The sequence below is a fragment of the Silurus aristotelis genome (assembly GCF_946808225.1).
Source record: "Silurus aristotelis genome assembly, chromosome: 2".
NCBI lineage: Eukaryota > Metazoa > Chordata > Actinopteri > Siluriformes > Siluridae > Silurus > Silurus aristotelis.
Window position 1 is genome coordinate 37,461,254 of NC_139575.1, and position 15,110 is coordinate 37,476,363.

Consider the following 15,110-nt stretch of genomic DNA (forward strand, 5'->3'; position numbering starts at 1 on the left):
ATAAAAGACATAGGTGTTCAAAATTATTGGCACCCCACACTTCCCCAGATGTAATATCATGGGACATTTCCGCTCACTTCCTGTGATGTTTGTAAAAGTTGGAGAAACTTTTGGATGATCTTTACTATTTCATGCACAACATTGAAAGCTTCTTTTAATTCTTATTCAGAGGTTTGCTCGCGCGGTTTTGCTCTTAAAGCCGACGAAGAGCTGATGATGAAGATAAAGGTTTTAGAAGCTCGCAGGAAATCAATCTAACGCCCGGTGCTGAGAAAAACTCATCACTGCTCTGGTTTCAGATGTTTCTCTGTAGGCTTGTGTGTGTGTGTGTGTGTGTGTGTGTGTGTGTGTGTGTGTGTGTGTGTGTGTGTGTGTGTGTGTGTGTGTGTGTGTTGGGGCTTTTGGAGATGGTGCACTTGAAGCATACCTGCCTCGGCCCATCCATCACTAAATATCCATGCCATTTCGTCTGGGTCTGAGGACTCCTTTTGAAGAGAATTGAGCAGATTGGAGATGAAGCGGCGCTCTGGAGGAATTTGAGAGCGTTTGAAGATTATGACGGGTTTATTCACAGCATACGGCTCGGCTCCAGACGCCTCTGATGCCTTAGGAGGCACGGCTCAGCCGAGCGCCTCAATAAATAGAGATGATAGCGATAACAGGTCATACATTCAGCCAAAGATCCCTGGTACACCAACTTGTGTCTCTTGTGTGAAATATAAAGTCTGTAGAAATGATCAGAAAATAATCATTTAAAAAACTAGAACAAGTTTAATTGTTTATGTTCAAACAATTAGTTCATGATGTAAAAACTTCTTTCTTTTCATCATCATAGTCACTTCAAGGATAAAAATCTTCCATGAAAATATAAGAACTTGTTTTACGAAATGCAGAAGAGCTGGAGATCTCTGGATTAGAAAACCTGGTTTCAACTGGTGTGACTTTTCCAGGTGTTGGGTATGGTTTTATAAAACATAAATTTTTATTACATGAATAACTCCATTTATTTTATTAACAAACATACGCTTTTTATTGATTTTATATATATATATATATAAAATCAATAAATAGATGAAGCAGTAAGCAAAAATAAAGCAAGGGCGCCATCTAGTGTTCAGCTTTCCAAATGATCACGTCAAATAAAAGAACTATAGACATTACAATAATATAATATAAAATAATATAATATAATATAATATAATATATAATTAATTACTCGTGAATAATCGCAACTTAATCACCCATTTTTATCTGTTGTAAATGTACCTTACATTAATAGTTTTTTTTCTAATTGGTAATACTCTAATCAACATGCGCATAGACAAATATTTACGCTTTATGCAAATGTATGTTTATTATTAGTGAAACCAAACTCAACATCGAGCATGAAAAAAAAACAAAAAACTCTTGCAAATGTTTTAAAATAATCATGGTGTTTTAAATGACGTAAATTATCAGGAGATCAAACGGAACTTTTGCGATGTTTCCACACGGACGGATTTAAATGGCGTTTTAGTTTAATTTAGTTAGTGATTACAAATTATTTTTTGATGGTTTATTATAATTTTGTATATCTGAGGAAAGGATAGACGTCGTGAATAAGTGTGTGTTGTGTTGAAGGTTTTAATTTCGGCTGTTTTATGATAATTTATTTACATTATTTTATTTAAAAAAAGATCAAACAGAAATGTGCGCTGCATATTATAATATATTATAATAAAATATAATATCATATAATATACACAAGCATTTATGCCTTGTATTTGATTTTTTTTTTTTTTACATATAAAGTCCATTTCTACTCATTATTTGTCACAGAACATATTATAATTAATATAAGAACTAATATATGGGAGAATTACTCTAAACAGTATTCAAAAGGAGGCGTGTCCTGCTGCTCTTGACTCCGCCCTGATGGCCCGGTGACAGCGTCGGGAAAATGGCGGCGAGCTGCGGAGTGAACTGAGGATGTCAACAGCGCGCTTCTGCTCTCGGAACAACTGACGCGTTTTCTCTTTGCAGGTCGCCGAAACCGCCTGCGGCCTGTAAGTTCAGAAAGTCGCAGTAAAGCGGAATAAACTGTAATAATCATTTCATAGCGCTGTGTTTCTTTAGAAAAGTGCATTTGCGTTAGCTAACGGAGAACTAGCCGCCTTGGAGAAAAGCGTCCGCCAGCCGTAAAGGAAACTTTCTTTCCGGCACTTTAGCTGTCGTAAAGTATGTATTTAGCGTGTTTATAAATTGTGGATTTATTATTTTACTTTATTCCTATTAAAAAAAACGTGAAAATAGAAGTGCAGACTCGCATCACTATCGCACTTTTAAGGGGAGGGTGATGTCAGGCGGAACTGCTGAACTTGTGTGTGTGTGTGTGTGTGTGTGTGTGTGTGTGTGTGTGTGTGTGTGTGTGTGTGTGTGTGTAATTGATTGATTGATTGATTGATTTGCAACTGATGCTGTTTCAGAAGCCATGGCCCAGTCACCGGTGCAGGGCAGTTTACCTGGGTTTCAGGTAAGACCATCTGTCTTCATCACACACCTGAATATTAACCTGTTCTTTTCACCAGGCTGCTGATGATCCATCATATCTGCTCACCTTCACCTGGAGTGACTTCTCCAAAATTCCCCCTATAGCATCAATCCCCTTCTTATCCAAGTGTTGTGTGGTTTCCTCGAAGTATTCAGAGATGTAGAGTTCATCAGAATGGCGTTATAAATGTGCAGCGTTATAAAGCAGAACTACGAGATGATCTCAGAAGGTTTGGAGATTTGCTCCGTTTACACGGAAGTCTTTTATTTATCTTACACACTAAAATAATCCCCATGCGCAGCAATGCAGCGCCTCCCAGCGTTCTTCTGGAACGTGAAAGTCTCCTTAACGACCCGTGTCTCCACAAACGGAAAAAGACTTTGCGCTGGATCTTCATCTTCATATTCAGGATGAGGGTGAAGTCTGCAGGAGTAAAACCTGGCGAGTAGTGTGGGTGCGGGAGTGAGATCATGTGGGTTTTTCTCCGCCGATCATCATGCACGAGTACCCGGGGGTTGAGCTCGTCGAAGGTCTTCTTGATCTCTCGTCATCTTCCGGCGACGTTCCTCTGCTCCTGAAGCGCTCGAAACGTCTCAAACGACTCGTCACAGCGCCGCCGTACGGAAAAAAAACAACATAAATAAAACATGACATTTGTATGAATTCAAGTAGCAAAAGCATGAACATCCTGTAGACGTAGACTGGGTCCATGTCCGCTCCCACTGATTCTGCATTTTGGTGACTTCAGTTACGTTTTATTTTTATATATAAATTAATAATTCAATCATAATATGAGGGTCGTGTTGCTGCGCTCTGGTCAGGAGTTTGAAATAAACTGCAACTATATGAACATTGTGACACACCAGTCGTTCTGGCAGAAAGTTAAGCAACTGTTCTGCAATCACAAAGCACACCCACACACACACACACACACACACACACACACACACACAGCACTGTCGTTTCAGACCGTTGCAGTTGACACTTGTCAGATGCAGTTTGGGTTGCCATTAACACTGAAACTCCACCTTGCAGAGTTTAAAAGCCGACCCCGAGCAGCTGTTCACCAAGCTGGAGCGCATCGGTAAGGGCTCGTTCGGCGAGGTCTTCAAAGGCATCGACAATCGCACGCAGAAGGTCGTGGCCATCAAGATCATCGACTTGGAGGAGGCCGAGGACGACATCGAGGACATCCAGCAGGAGATCACCGTCCTGAGCCAGTGTGACAGCCCCTTCATCACCAGGTACTACGGCTCCTACCTCAAAGTGAGTACACTAATATATATACAGGTCACATGTAGTTTGATTTTATGGTTTTAGTGTTCTGGTAGATGTTATGACCTTTTTTGCATTTCTCGTCTCATCCCGTCTCATCCTGTCTCATCCTGTCTCATCCTGTCTCTGGGCTCAGGGCTCCAAGCTGTGGATCATTATGGAGTATCTGGGCGGAGGATCAGCGCTGGATTTGGTGAGAAATAACCTGGTGCTAGATTTAGTGTTTAAGAGGGTTTGTTTTCTATGCAAATAAAAATGAATATTAATTCTGATTTAATTATTATTCATATTTAACATTTAATTTCCATAAAAATGTAAATCCCTGTGTGGCTGATTATAGCAAAGCACTCAATCAAATATTAATTACTACACGTCTTTCTTTCTTTTTTTTCTTTCTTTTTTCATACCCTTCATTCTGTTTTTTCCCTTTTTTTTCATCATTTCTTTCTGTTTTCCTTTCTTATTTTTGCTCTTTCTTTCCATTCTTTCTTTCTTTCTTGCTTTCTGACCCTTTATTCTTTTTTCCTTTCTCTCTTTTTTTCTTTTCTCACACTTTCTCCTCCCTCTTTCTGTTTGTTCTTTTTCACAGTTGGAGCCTGGTGTTCTGGATGAGGTGCAGATCGCCACTATCCTGCGGGAGATCCTGAAGGGCCTGGAGTATCTGCACTCTGAGAAGAAAATCCACAGAGATATTAAAGGTACAGTCAATTTAATCAATATAATAAAAAGTGTATATTTAGCAAATTTGCGCTTCAAACATTGTGTAATTATTGTGTAATAAACACGTAATAAATGTATTAAAGAATTCCATGTTCTTTATTGGGTTTTTACACTGTGCATGTTTTCTGGCTTGAAACAAGAGAAAATATATACATAAAATTCCTACATTTGTGTGTTTGTTTGTGTGTGTGTGTTGTGTTGTGCAGCGGCCAATGTGTTGCTGTCTGAACAGGGTGAGGTGAAACTGGCGGACTTTGGCGTAGCGGGTCAGCTAACAGACACGCAGATCAAACGCAACACATTCGTCGGGACGCCTTTCTGGATGGCGCCGGAGGTCATTAAACAATCTGCTTATGACTCAAAGGTCAGAAAGGTGTACGTGCACCACACACACACACACACACACACTGCAAATTATTCCACGCTCGGTCTTTAGGCTAAAATACTTTATTTAGAACATTTTTACAATTTTTTTCCCACTTCATCTCTTTCTACACCTTCATCTCCACCTCCATCTAAACTTCTCTCACCACCTTCATCTCTACCTCTATCTCCACACCCATCTAAACTTCCATCTCCACCTTTATCTTCACCATTATCTCCATTTTGAACTCCACCTCCATCTCCACCCTTATTTCCACTTCCATCTCCACCTTCATCTCCACTTCCATCTCCGTCTCCACCTTCATCTCCACTTCCATCTCCGTATCCACCCTAACTTTATTTAAATTTCCATCTGAACTTTCATCTCCACTTCCATCTTATTTCTATATCCATGTTGACCTCCACTTCATTCTCCATGTAAACATCCATTTCCATCTCCACCTTTATCTCCATCTTCACTTCCATCTCCACTGAAGGCTGATATCTGGTCTCTGGGGATCACAGCAATCGAGTTGGCGAAAGGCGAGCCGCCTCACTCGGACCTGCACCCCATGAAGGTCCTCTTCCTTATCCCAAAGAACAACCCGCCCACACTGGAGGGCAACTACAGCAAACCTCTCAAGGAGTTTGTGGAGGCGTGTTTGAACAAGGAGCCCAGTTTTGTAAGTGTCTGTAGAGAAAGCCTTCGGTTTAACATCATATTTAAATCGTGTACGTGGATAAAAATCCTCTCTCTGGTTTAGAGACCTACAGCCAAAGAGCTCCTGAAGCACAAACTGATCGTGCGTCACGCCAAGAAAACGTCCTACCTGACCGAGCTGATCGACCGATACAAGCAGTGGAAGACGGAGCAGAGCAGACGAGACTCCGGCGACTCAGACGACTCTGACTCGTACTCTGACTCCATTCCTTCCGATTTGCAAGTTTTTTTTCCCCTGATTAGCTCACGTTTCACAATCGAATGATTCCTCTCGTTCTGTCTCAGAGAAGCGGATGGACAGGCGTCCGGCGGAAACGACTTCGGCAGCGACGAGTGGATCTTCACGATTCGGGAAAAAGACCCCAAAAAGCTACAAAATGGAGCCAATGTGGACGAGCAGGTGAACATCAAATCATCACATCTTCATGGTCCTTCTCCATCTTTGTGTCATTTAAACTTCCTCATTTTACACCGTGTGTGTGTGTGTGTGTGTGTGTGTGTGTGTGTGTGTGTGTGTGTGTGTGTGTGTGTGTGTGTGTACACGCTTATCTTGATGCAGGATGCGTCTCAGAGGCCGCTGTCGCAGATTTTTACCTCAGTCATCACACCGGTATTGACAGAGGTACGGCAGAAGATATCAACACCGAAGTGTATTTCTACATACGTGAGTTATAACGTGTGTGTGTGTGTGTGTGTGTGTGTGTGCAGCTGAAACAGCGAGGTGGTAACCCCACGATGAAGCCCGACGTGTTAGACGAGCTGGGAGAAGCCATGCTACTCGCTGAAGAGACGTATCCCGGGATCTCTGACGCCATGGTGACACAGCTCATACAAAGACTACAGCGGTAAATTGTATTATTATTATTATTATTATTATGGGATGCGCCCCTTTCTTTTTTTTTTTTTTGACACCGATTTCTTTCGAGTGTTTGTTAATCAAACACCCTTCTTTGATGTACAGGTTCTCCAGAGCCAGGACGTCTTCATCTCCTCAGTGATTGGTCGGTTGGGTATATCGGTCTCACTGAAGCCCCGCCCCCCCCCACCAAGCACCAGGTCAAGGTATCCAGACAGCAGCGTCCTCAGAGCTTCAAATTCTGCAAGCTTCCTGTTTGTTCTGACAAACTTACGGACGTTGATGGAAGTGTGTGTAGCTTGGGCTCACACACACACACGCGCACACACACACACACACACATGCATACACTCGCACTCAGCTGCATAGCAAGTTCTGGAAGCTTCTGCATTATGACATCAGAACCTTTAACGCAACCATAGCATGGCTCTGATCATACAGTCAGAGGTGTCACAAGGGTGGGTGTGTGTGTGTGTGTCTGTGTGTGTGTGCGTGTGTGTGTGTGTGTGTCCAGGCCCTTTCCTTGTGTAAGAAGATATCAGATCTGCATCAGCTGGACTACAAAGAGTTTGTATATTGTGTGTGTAACACACACAAGGATTATGGATTCCCCCCCCCCCCCCCCCCCCCTAAACAGATCACTGTGTACAGAAGGCCACGCCCCCTGCTGTAGATATCGTTAGCATTCGATGACCTCCCGAGCGGCCGTTTCTGAGATCACTTTGCCTTTTATATGGAATGTACGTTTCATTTTGCGGGTTTTCTTTTAATATAAAACAAAAAACTTTTATGATGAAGTCATAAAGAATCATTTTTACCCAATCACTTTTCAGTGCTGCGTTTCTTTCCGTATATGCGTCAGATCAGAAATCTTTCTTCAAAAGAAATAAGAAAGAAAAAAAAAAACCTTGATGTTTACAGGTGAGTGCGAAAGTTTGTGTACCCCCTCCTGAAGAAACGGATAATATACTAGACGTGTTCTGTATCACTTTTCAGGTCAAACTTTTGGATTCTCGTATTCACCAGAAACAATTTTACTCTGAATTATTTAAAACGAAAAAAAAAAATCATTTTCATACATTTATAAGTTAAATAAATAAACTTTTTTGCAGATTTTTTTTATTATAGATAAAGCATAGCTAATTTTTTTTTTTTGCGACTGTAAATGTCTGCTAAACTTTTTTTTTTTATAATTTTTTTTTAAATATTTATTTTTCAAATAAATCATTAAATTAAAGAATTAATATTTATCGGAAAAATTTTTTTTTTTTTTACAATTTTTACAATTAGCTCATTTTCCATTACTCAGGTGTCAGTTTTTTATTTTCTTGGATTTTCTTTTTTTTACAGAAGTTATTAAAAATTTTTTTTTAAAAGTTTGGAAGAAAAAAGAAAAATGGAAAATACATTTCTTTTATTTTTAAAGGGTCAGTCTTTCGACTGAAGTACCTGTAGATGAGTAAATGAAAGAAAGGTGTTTATAATAGTATTCGCTCGATCGACGCTCAATCAGGGATTCGTTAGCATTTTACAATTAATTAACACTGACGCATTAACGTTAACTTTATATACAAAAACGGACGGCTACAAAATATACACCCAGATACTTTAAATACGAATATTAAATTAAGTTCGATTTCTTCAGTATGAAATCTTTTCTTTTTATACTTCCAACATGCAAAAAGATCTGTGGAAAAATGCAGAATATTACATTTAAATCACTTTGGGAGTTCGATCCGAAAACGTGAGTTGCTCCACCCCCTTTTTTTTTCTTGGTAATTTGACAGAGCTCGATCGCTCGCCATCTTCTCACAAAATGGACACGGATCTGCTCTCCACCACCTTCAGCAGTCCTACTTATCCATTGGACTGGTCCTCAAACCACTGCTTAAAACGATAATGGCTCCTCAGGGGATTTTAAAAGTTCTATATAAATATATATATATATTGATTTTTTTCTGCAGCATTAGGAACGTGTGTGTCGGAGTGTCGTGATCAGATCTTGGTCTGTCTGATTTCGTTCGGATTCGTTTTCTCGTTGTCTGAGGCGTTGTCTGAGTCCGTATTCGTCTCCAGCTGCGTCCTGTTCTTGTCGTCGGGGTCGTACTCGGAAAACTGATCCTCGATCTCGGACGGGTCGATGTAGGTGTAGTAGTGAGCCATGCCGGAGAAGATGATGCACACGCACAGCAAGAGTGACGCGAACAGCACGTATTCGGCCCACTGTGGAAAACGCACACGGTTAATTACACGTTTATGTTTGTCAGCACAAAACATTGCTACCAAACACATACTTATATAAATACATACTTTTGAAATAATAAAAATTCCAGCCAATCAGAAGCTAGTATTCAAAACTATTGTGTGTTTAACGCAGTTTATATAAAACAATTGCCGTGTTATTACAATAGTAATGAAATGTGCGTTTACTAGTGAGGAGTAAGCACTAGTAAGTACTAGTGAGAAAATCATGAATAGATTAATATATGATAGACGGATCTGTGATGGATGGATGAATCAATAGACGGACGTATTGGTAGTAGTATGATATTAAGGTAAAGCATCCGTACCTGCTCAGGAAGTTGTCCTACTTCAGCTACAATCAGGACGATGATGTTCCCCATGGCGGTGGTCAGCAGCCAACCAGCTTGAAGAACCGACTTCATGTTCTTAGGAGCCTGAAAGGGGTACAAGGTACAATCACAGGTAAATTCCCTGGTGTTCTAAAGTGTGGTGGAGAAGCAGAAACGACTGTACCTGTGAATAGGAGAACTCGAGACCGGTGACGGAGAACACCACCTCTCCACACGTCATGAGGAAGTACTGAGGGATCTGCCAGGCCATGTGGATGGTGTTCGGCTTGATGTCTTCTATCTGTTTGATGGTGCTTTCACACTGTCATAACACAGACACACAATCTGATGAGTGGAACAGTGATTTCTCCAGTGTAGATCAGCTGTGTTTACTGTATGACATTAGTACATTGGGGTTGCCAGATCGGTGCATAAAAACTCACTTGAAATCTTCCCACATCTCCAAGATTGCATTTTTGAAGACGCAGTATTAAAACTGTGCGTCAAGGTCTTAAAATATCTCTATTTTCCATACCACGTGTTTGTACATAATAGACCTTTGTTGTTAGGTGTCAAGAAATTCAGATAGATATTTACAAATAAATACGTAACATCTTTTTTTGTTTGTGGGGAAAATTTGTTCTTAAGCCTGTATGAATCTTGAGATGATGTTTTATGATGTTTATAAAGATCGTGATTGAATATTTCCTCATATTGTATCATATATCATCCACATCACAAATCCCCTCAACCCATTGAAAAATACAATCTAACCTGGCAACCCTGTGAACCATTTTTTCAACGCCTTTAAGGTGTTCTTTGCAACAGCTGCAGCAGCTGTTGACTTACTTCATTCCCGAACTCGAATGTGCTCGGTATGAACAGTGTGTAGGAGCTTCCAAAACCCAGATTTATTGAGTACTTGCACAACTCTCCTGCGGCCAGACCCGATATGATAAACACGGTTCTGAAATCGAGAGAGAAGTTACACATCGGCCCATTCTGTGCGAAGGAATAAAACATGCAGTGTTTTGGACTGTCAAAGGAAACTAATCAACGAAGAAGTGCAACAGTACTCACGTGCCCTCTGGGAACTGTGTGTAATTGGAGAACTCGAAGTGACCCACGTTTCCTATGTCTTTCGATCCCGACTTCACATTCAGCACCGAACCATAACCGTTTACAAATCTGTTCACCAATCAAAAATCTCCAGTCAAAAACTGTCCAGATTGTAGAAAACCAGTTGTTCAGACCAACGTTATGTTAAAACTAACAATACACTGACCTGATGTCGTTACTGCCTTGTTCTGGTTTAGTGTTTGAATCTTCTGACTGAAAACATGGAGAAAATCATTAATTATTAAATCAACAAAAATACAATTCCAGCTAAATTTACTCACTAAATAAACAATTTAAATTAATAATAATTATAGAAATGGTTTAATTATGATTATATATTTATATATATATATATATATATATATATATATATATATATATATATATATATATATATATATATGTACACAATCTCACATACCCATGCCTCGACTCTTGTTGCTGTGAGCAGGAACGTTTGACGATCTCCTTTCAGTAGGTCATAAGACTGAGATTGGTTTCCAAACGATAATTCCATTGTGTCTGTATTCAGGGTCATGTAGCCATAGGACTAAAACAGATGAACAGCATGTTGTTTATTCTTTTATCCTTTGTCTATTTTTACTGAACGGTAGCTAAAGCTAAAGCTAAAGCTGTCTGTGATGGAACACATCCAGGTTCTTCCTTCGGTATTAAAAGTGAGACGTGGTGATGTGGGGAGATCCCGTTGGCTAGTATTAGCAGTGAATTTCCGAACCCTGTCAGAACTTCAGTCTAGCTTGTTACCTTTGAGATTATCAGGAACATTTATGAAGATGAGCTAAGAATCCTGTACACCAGCAGACTAGTGTCAGTGTTGAGTTTATATATAATATGCAAGTTTGTTTTATTTAGCCAACAATTGCACTGAATTTTCGAGAACATGTTAAAAAAATACCCTTCAGTTTTCTTCTCAGTCTAGTTAGCGTTATCAATGAATCTAATATTAGCATTGAGTCTGTGAAAAACTAATGAGTATCAATCAAAGCTAAAACATTCTGTCTGAAACAAAAGTCAGGCTATTAGATACTGTTAGCTAAGGTTAACTGAACAGCACATTAAATTGCTCTCAAATATACAGCTTTTGTTAGCTAGCTGGCAATTTTTTGTGTGATAAACTCGTGAAACGAAAAGAACAGACACCTGGAATGCCGGAATTTCCTCTGACTGTCCATTCAGAGAAATACTCAATGTGCTGTTCTCCAGGTTCAAAAGCTTCACCTGGGCTTCAGATGGCGAGGGGAACGAGGGAAGAGTTTGCTGTAAAAGAATAAAGCGTATATAATGTTAAAACCTGCAGAAGACGACAGACATGGAACTTATATCTGGAATTTAATATACAGTAGTAATGTTTGAAACCTTAATTTTTTAGGTTTGGAGTGTGGCAGGATGAATCTAAGGTGCACATCTGTGTAAGTCTTGACCTTCATAATACATGGTGTGAATTTGGTGAAAATCATTGAACATCAAATTTTTTTTCCAAAATCTTTTCCCTTTGTGTTATTAGATTTTTTGTGGAAAAATTCAGCGTTCTCCGATTTTTACAAAATTAACAGCATATGTTAAGAAGGTCAAAACTAACTCAGCGATGTACTTAGTTTCATTATGACATGATCCATTGCTGATATCTGAGACCTTTTGTATGTTGAAATTTTCCATTGGAAAATAACTGGTATATTGCTACTATGAAGCATCACTTTTTTTTCTCTCAGTTAATGTTAATCAGAAAAATCTACAGCTTGTTCTGTTACTGAGAAAGCATACAGCATATACTCCTCAGCAATCAGGGGATTATCAGCAAAATCTGTGATAAGTTTCATATTATTAGCTTGAACCTGTACTTTTTATTGAGTGCAATAAAAAGGAAATGAGAACCTTGGACCTTCCTACACTACACTATAATATATTGGAATGAATCTCCATTTGAAGGTTGATAGAATGAAAATAAGTACACCTTTTTGTTAATCTTGATCTTCCTAATGTTTTCTGTAAATGTAACAAAAATCTGAAAATCAGTCAATTTTTTTGTTTTTTCTACTAAAATGTATAAATTGTTTTAAATCTTAGTTTTTGGAGTGTGATAAGAGGAAGCAAAGTGGACCATCTTCCTAACCTAAAGTGTCGAATTAGTAAAAATTTTGAGAATGTCAATGTTTTTACAAAAAAAAATTATTACTATGTTTATTTATTTTATTGGTGGAAAATTTGACAGATTTTTTGACAGATTTTTTTATAAAATTCACACCATATGTTAAGAAGGTGAAGACTAACTCAGGGTGCACTAAGTTTCATCCCGTCATGCTCCATTGTTGATATCTGTGTGTGTGTGTGTGTGTGTGTGTGTGTGTGTGTGTGTGTGTGTGTGTGTGTGTGTGTGTGTGTGTGTGTGTGTGTTTGTGTGTGTGTGTGTGTGTGTGTGTGTGTGTGTGTGTGTGTGTGTGTGTTTGTGTGTGTGTGTGTGTGTGTGTGTGTGTGTGTGCGCACGCATACATCGATCTGAATCTGCACCAGTGCCGCAGCCACAAATGCCAACGCCGCCAAGAACATACCTGTGGTCATCTTTTTTAGAGGCCTGTCACGGTCACAAGAACAATTTACAATCATAAACTCCATTCGTCTATCATACTTATCTTATTAAGAACAAGGAGAGGCGGGTTTCCAACAGAAACACTCACGTGAAGTTCAGACCACATTTCTTGATGAGAGGGTAGATGAGGCTGTCCACCACGGGGACCATTGCCAGGATTAGAATGGGGTTCACAGTCTGCAGGAAATAAGATCATGACGGGATTAAAATGCATCATGTAAGATGATTTGTAGGTCTTCAAATGCTGAAATCAGTAAAGATCTTTACCTGCATCTGATCCGGCTGCACGGTGAAGAAACCCTGAGGAGAAAAAGCAACATTAACATAATATATCAGACATGCTGTGATTTTTATTCATTATTATTATAAAATATATAGCATTCACTGAATTCAGCAGTAGGAAAAATAAAGTTTGATGAAATAACTTGAGAACTTACGAAGTTGCCATTCATGGTGGTGGCCTGCAGAGTCCAGCGAGAGCCCTGAATACAGAAGACAGGATAGACTGTTTAAAACATGTACTAAAAACTGTGTGTGTGTGTGTGTGTGTGTGTGTGGGTGTGTGTGTGTGTGTGTGTGTGTGTGTGCCCTGACCTGCTGGTCAAACAGAGCCCAGAACATGGGCAGTGGGATGTAGAGGAAGAGAACCTTCACCACCATCTTCACCTGGGCTATAAGCAGTTTCTACAGATAAAAACAGTGTGGAGTATTTAAAAAAAAATTATCTTTGACACAATATGCTTTTTATGTTAACATTTTATTTTATTTTTTACAAAAATAGCTCTAATTCAGTATAGCATGTATACAGAATTTAGCCATTAGTGAGGACCAAAATGTCCTCACAAAGATAGGACACAAAGTGTCGTGTCCTCATAAACAATACATTTAAAAAACAAACAAACAAACAACCAGACCTAGATTTATGTATCTCCTGTAATCATAAACTATAAACAAATTAATCATAAATATAGTAAAATGTGTGTGTGTGTGTGTGTGTGTGTGTGTGTGTGTGTGTGTGTGTGTGTGTGTGTGTGTGTGTGTGTGTGTTTGTGTGTGTGTGTGTGTGTGTGTGTGTGTGTGTGTGTGTGTGTGTGTGTGTGTAACATACGTCGTATTTCTCTTCAGCCCAGTCCATCCAGTGCTCCCTCTTGGGGTAAGAGCTGCTGCGGTGCTTAAAACGATTCTTGATGGCAAACTTTTAAAAAAAACTTTAATATTATTATTATTATTATTATTATTATTATTATTATTATTATTATTATTAATACTCTCAAAAACTCCACAAACTACAGCTTAAATCTTTCATAACTCTGGAAAAAATGAGCCTCTCAGTAAAAAAAAAACTTTAGAAATTGTTAGAAAATCACATGAAAAACGTTGTTGGACGCTTCTAGTCGATAAGGAGATCTAACACCACTTCCAGTGGACATGAAGATACATAATCAACCCCATGACGTGAATCAATCAGTTAAGCGAAGCTCGTAATATATACAATTGGACTGTGACGTGGAGTTAAATGATTGAATGCAGAAATGCTTAGTGCTGATGTGTTTCTGTAATTTCACTGTAACACTCACCCCAATGCACTTGCACACCTCCAGCATGATGTTGCCTTTGGGTGCCGCTTTGATGTACATGCTGCTGCCCAAAATGAACACCACTACACGCACACACACACACACACACACACACACACACACACACACACACACACACACACACACACACACACACACACACACACAGGGGTTAAAAGCAGCCCACATTTGAATAGCAGGTTTATGAATATAAACTGAGATGACCTACAGAGAGCGACGGCCATTAGAGCCGCGGGAACGCCGAACGCCAGCGGATAACATTTCTGCTGGGAGTTGATGCCACATTCCTGAGCTGTAGGAAAGAAAAAGAGGATGTTTAGGGTTTAGGGTTAGGGGTTAGAGTGTGGAGTTTGGGATTAGGGTTAGGGTTAGGGAATAAGGTTTAGGAGTTAGGGTTAGGGGTTAGGGGATAATTTAAGGGGTTAGGGTTCGGGGTTAGAGGAGAAGGTTTAGGGGTTAGTGTTAGGGTTATTGGTTATGAGAAAAGGTTTAGGGATTAGGGTTTAAGGTTTAGGGGTTAGGGTTAAAATTAGGGGTTAAGAAAAAAGGTTTAGGGGTTAGGGTTCGGGGTTAAGGGAGAAGAGCAATTTATGGAGTCATTTAAACCCAAATCCCAAACACACACAAACACACACACACACACACACACACACACACACACACACACACACACACACACCTCTGAGGATGGGTGTGATGACGGTAGAGAGCAGACTGCCTGCATTAATGGAGAGGTAGAAGATGGAGAAG

At 39.5% G+C, this 15,110-nt stretch overlaps 2 protein-coding genes across 2 annotated transcripts in view; one reads left to right on the plus strand and one right to left on the minus strand.

The window, feature by feature from the left end:
- Positions 1-1,888: 1,888 nt before the first annotated feature.
- stk24b (serine/threonine kinase 24b) lies at positions 1,889-7,287 on the plus strand. The gene is made up of 12 exons (XM_083525767.1): positions 1,889-2,045; positions 2,466-2,512; positions 3,566-3,796; positions 3,942-3,998; positions 4,395-4,503; positions 4,732-4,889; positions 5,386-5,571; positions 5,653-5,801; positions 5,895-6,009; positions 6,169-6,231; positions 6,318-6,454; positions 6,571-7,287. The coding sequence occupies exons 2-12, from the start codon at positions 2,471-2,473 to the stop codon at positions 6,605-6,607; spliced, it is 1,284 nt and encodes a 427-aa protein (XP_083381893.1). The 5' UTR covers positions 1,889-2,045; positions 2,466-2,470; the 3' UTR covers positions 6,608-7,287.
- Positions 7,288-7,850: 563 nt separating this feature from the next.
- Positions 7,851-15,110, minus strand: part of slc15a1b (solute carrier family 15 member 1b) — a 10,676-nt gene continuing 3,416 nt past the window's right edge. Inside the window, exons 7-23 of the mRNA XM_083525355.1 lie at positions 15,040-15,110; positions 14,569-14,652; positions 14,340-14,422; positions 13,871-13,957; positions 13,357-13,446; positions 13,200-13,244; positions 13,030-13,062; positions 12,851-12,939; positions 12,666-12,747; positions 11,319-11,435; positions 10,579-10,707; positions 10,324-10,370; positions 10,119-10,226; positions 9,888-10,005; positions 9,223-9,360; positions 9,036-9,143; positions 7,851-8,688 (exon numbers count right to left, since the gene is read on the minus strand). The exon at positions 15,040-15,110 is cut by the window's right edge and continues 20 nt beyond it. Coding sequence (XP_083381481.1) covers positions 8,461-8,688; positions 9,036-9,143; positions 9,223-9,360; positions 9,888-10,005; positions 10,119-10,226; positions 10,324-10,370; positions 10,579-10,707; positions 11,319-11,435; positions 12,666-12,747; positions 12,851-12,939; positions 13,030-13,062; positions 13,200-13,244; positions 13,357-13,446; positions 13,871-13,957; positions 14,340-14,422; positions 14,569-14,652; positions 15,040-15,110 — 1,657 coding nt within the window. The 3' untranslated portion in view covers positions 7,851-8,460. The remainder of the gene's footprint in view (positions 8,689-9,035; positions 9,144-9,222; positions 9,361-9,887; positions 10,006-10,118; positions 10,227-10,323; positions 10,371-10,578; positions 10,708-11,318; positions 11,436-12,665; positions 12,748-12,850; positions 12,940-13,029; positions 13,063-13,199; positions 13,245-13,356; positions 13,447-13,870; positions 13,958-14,339; positions 14,423-14,568; positions 14,653-15,039) is intronic.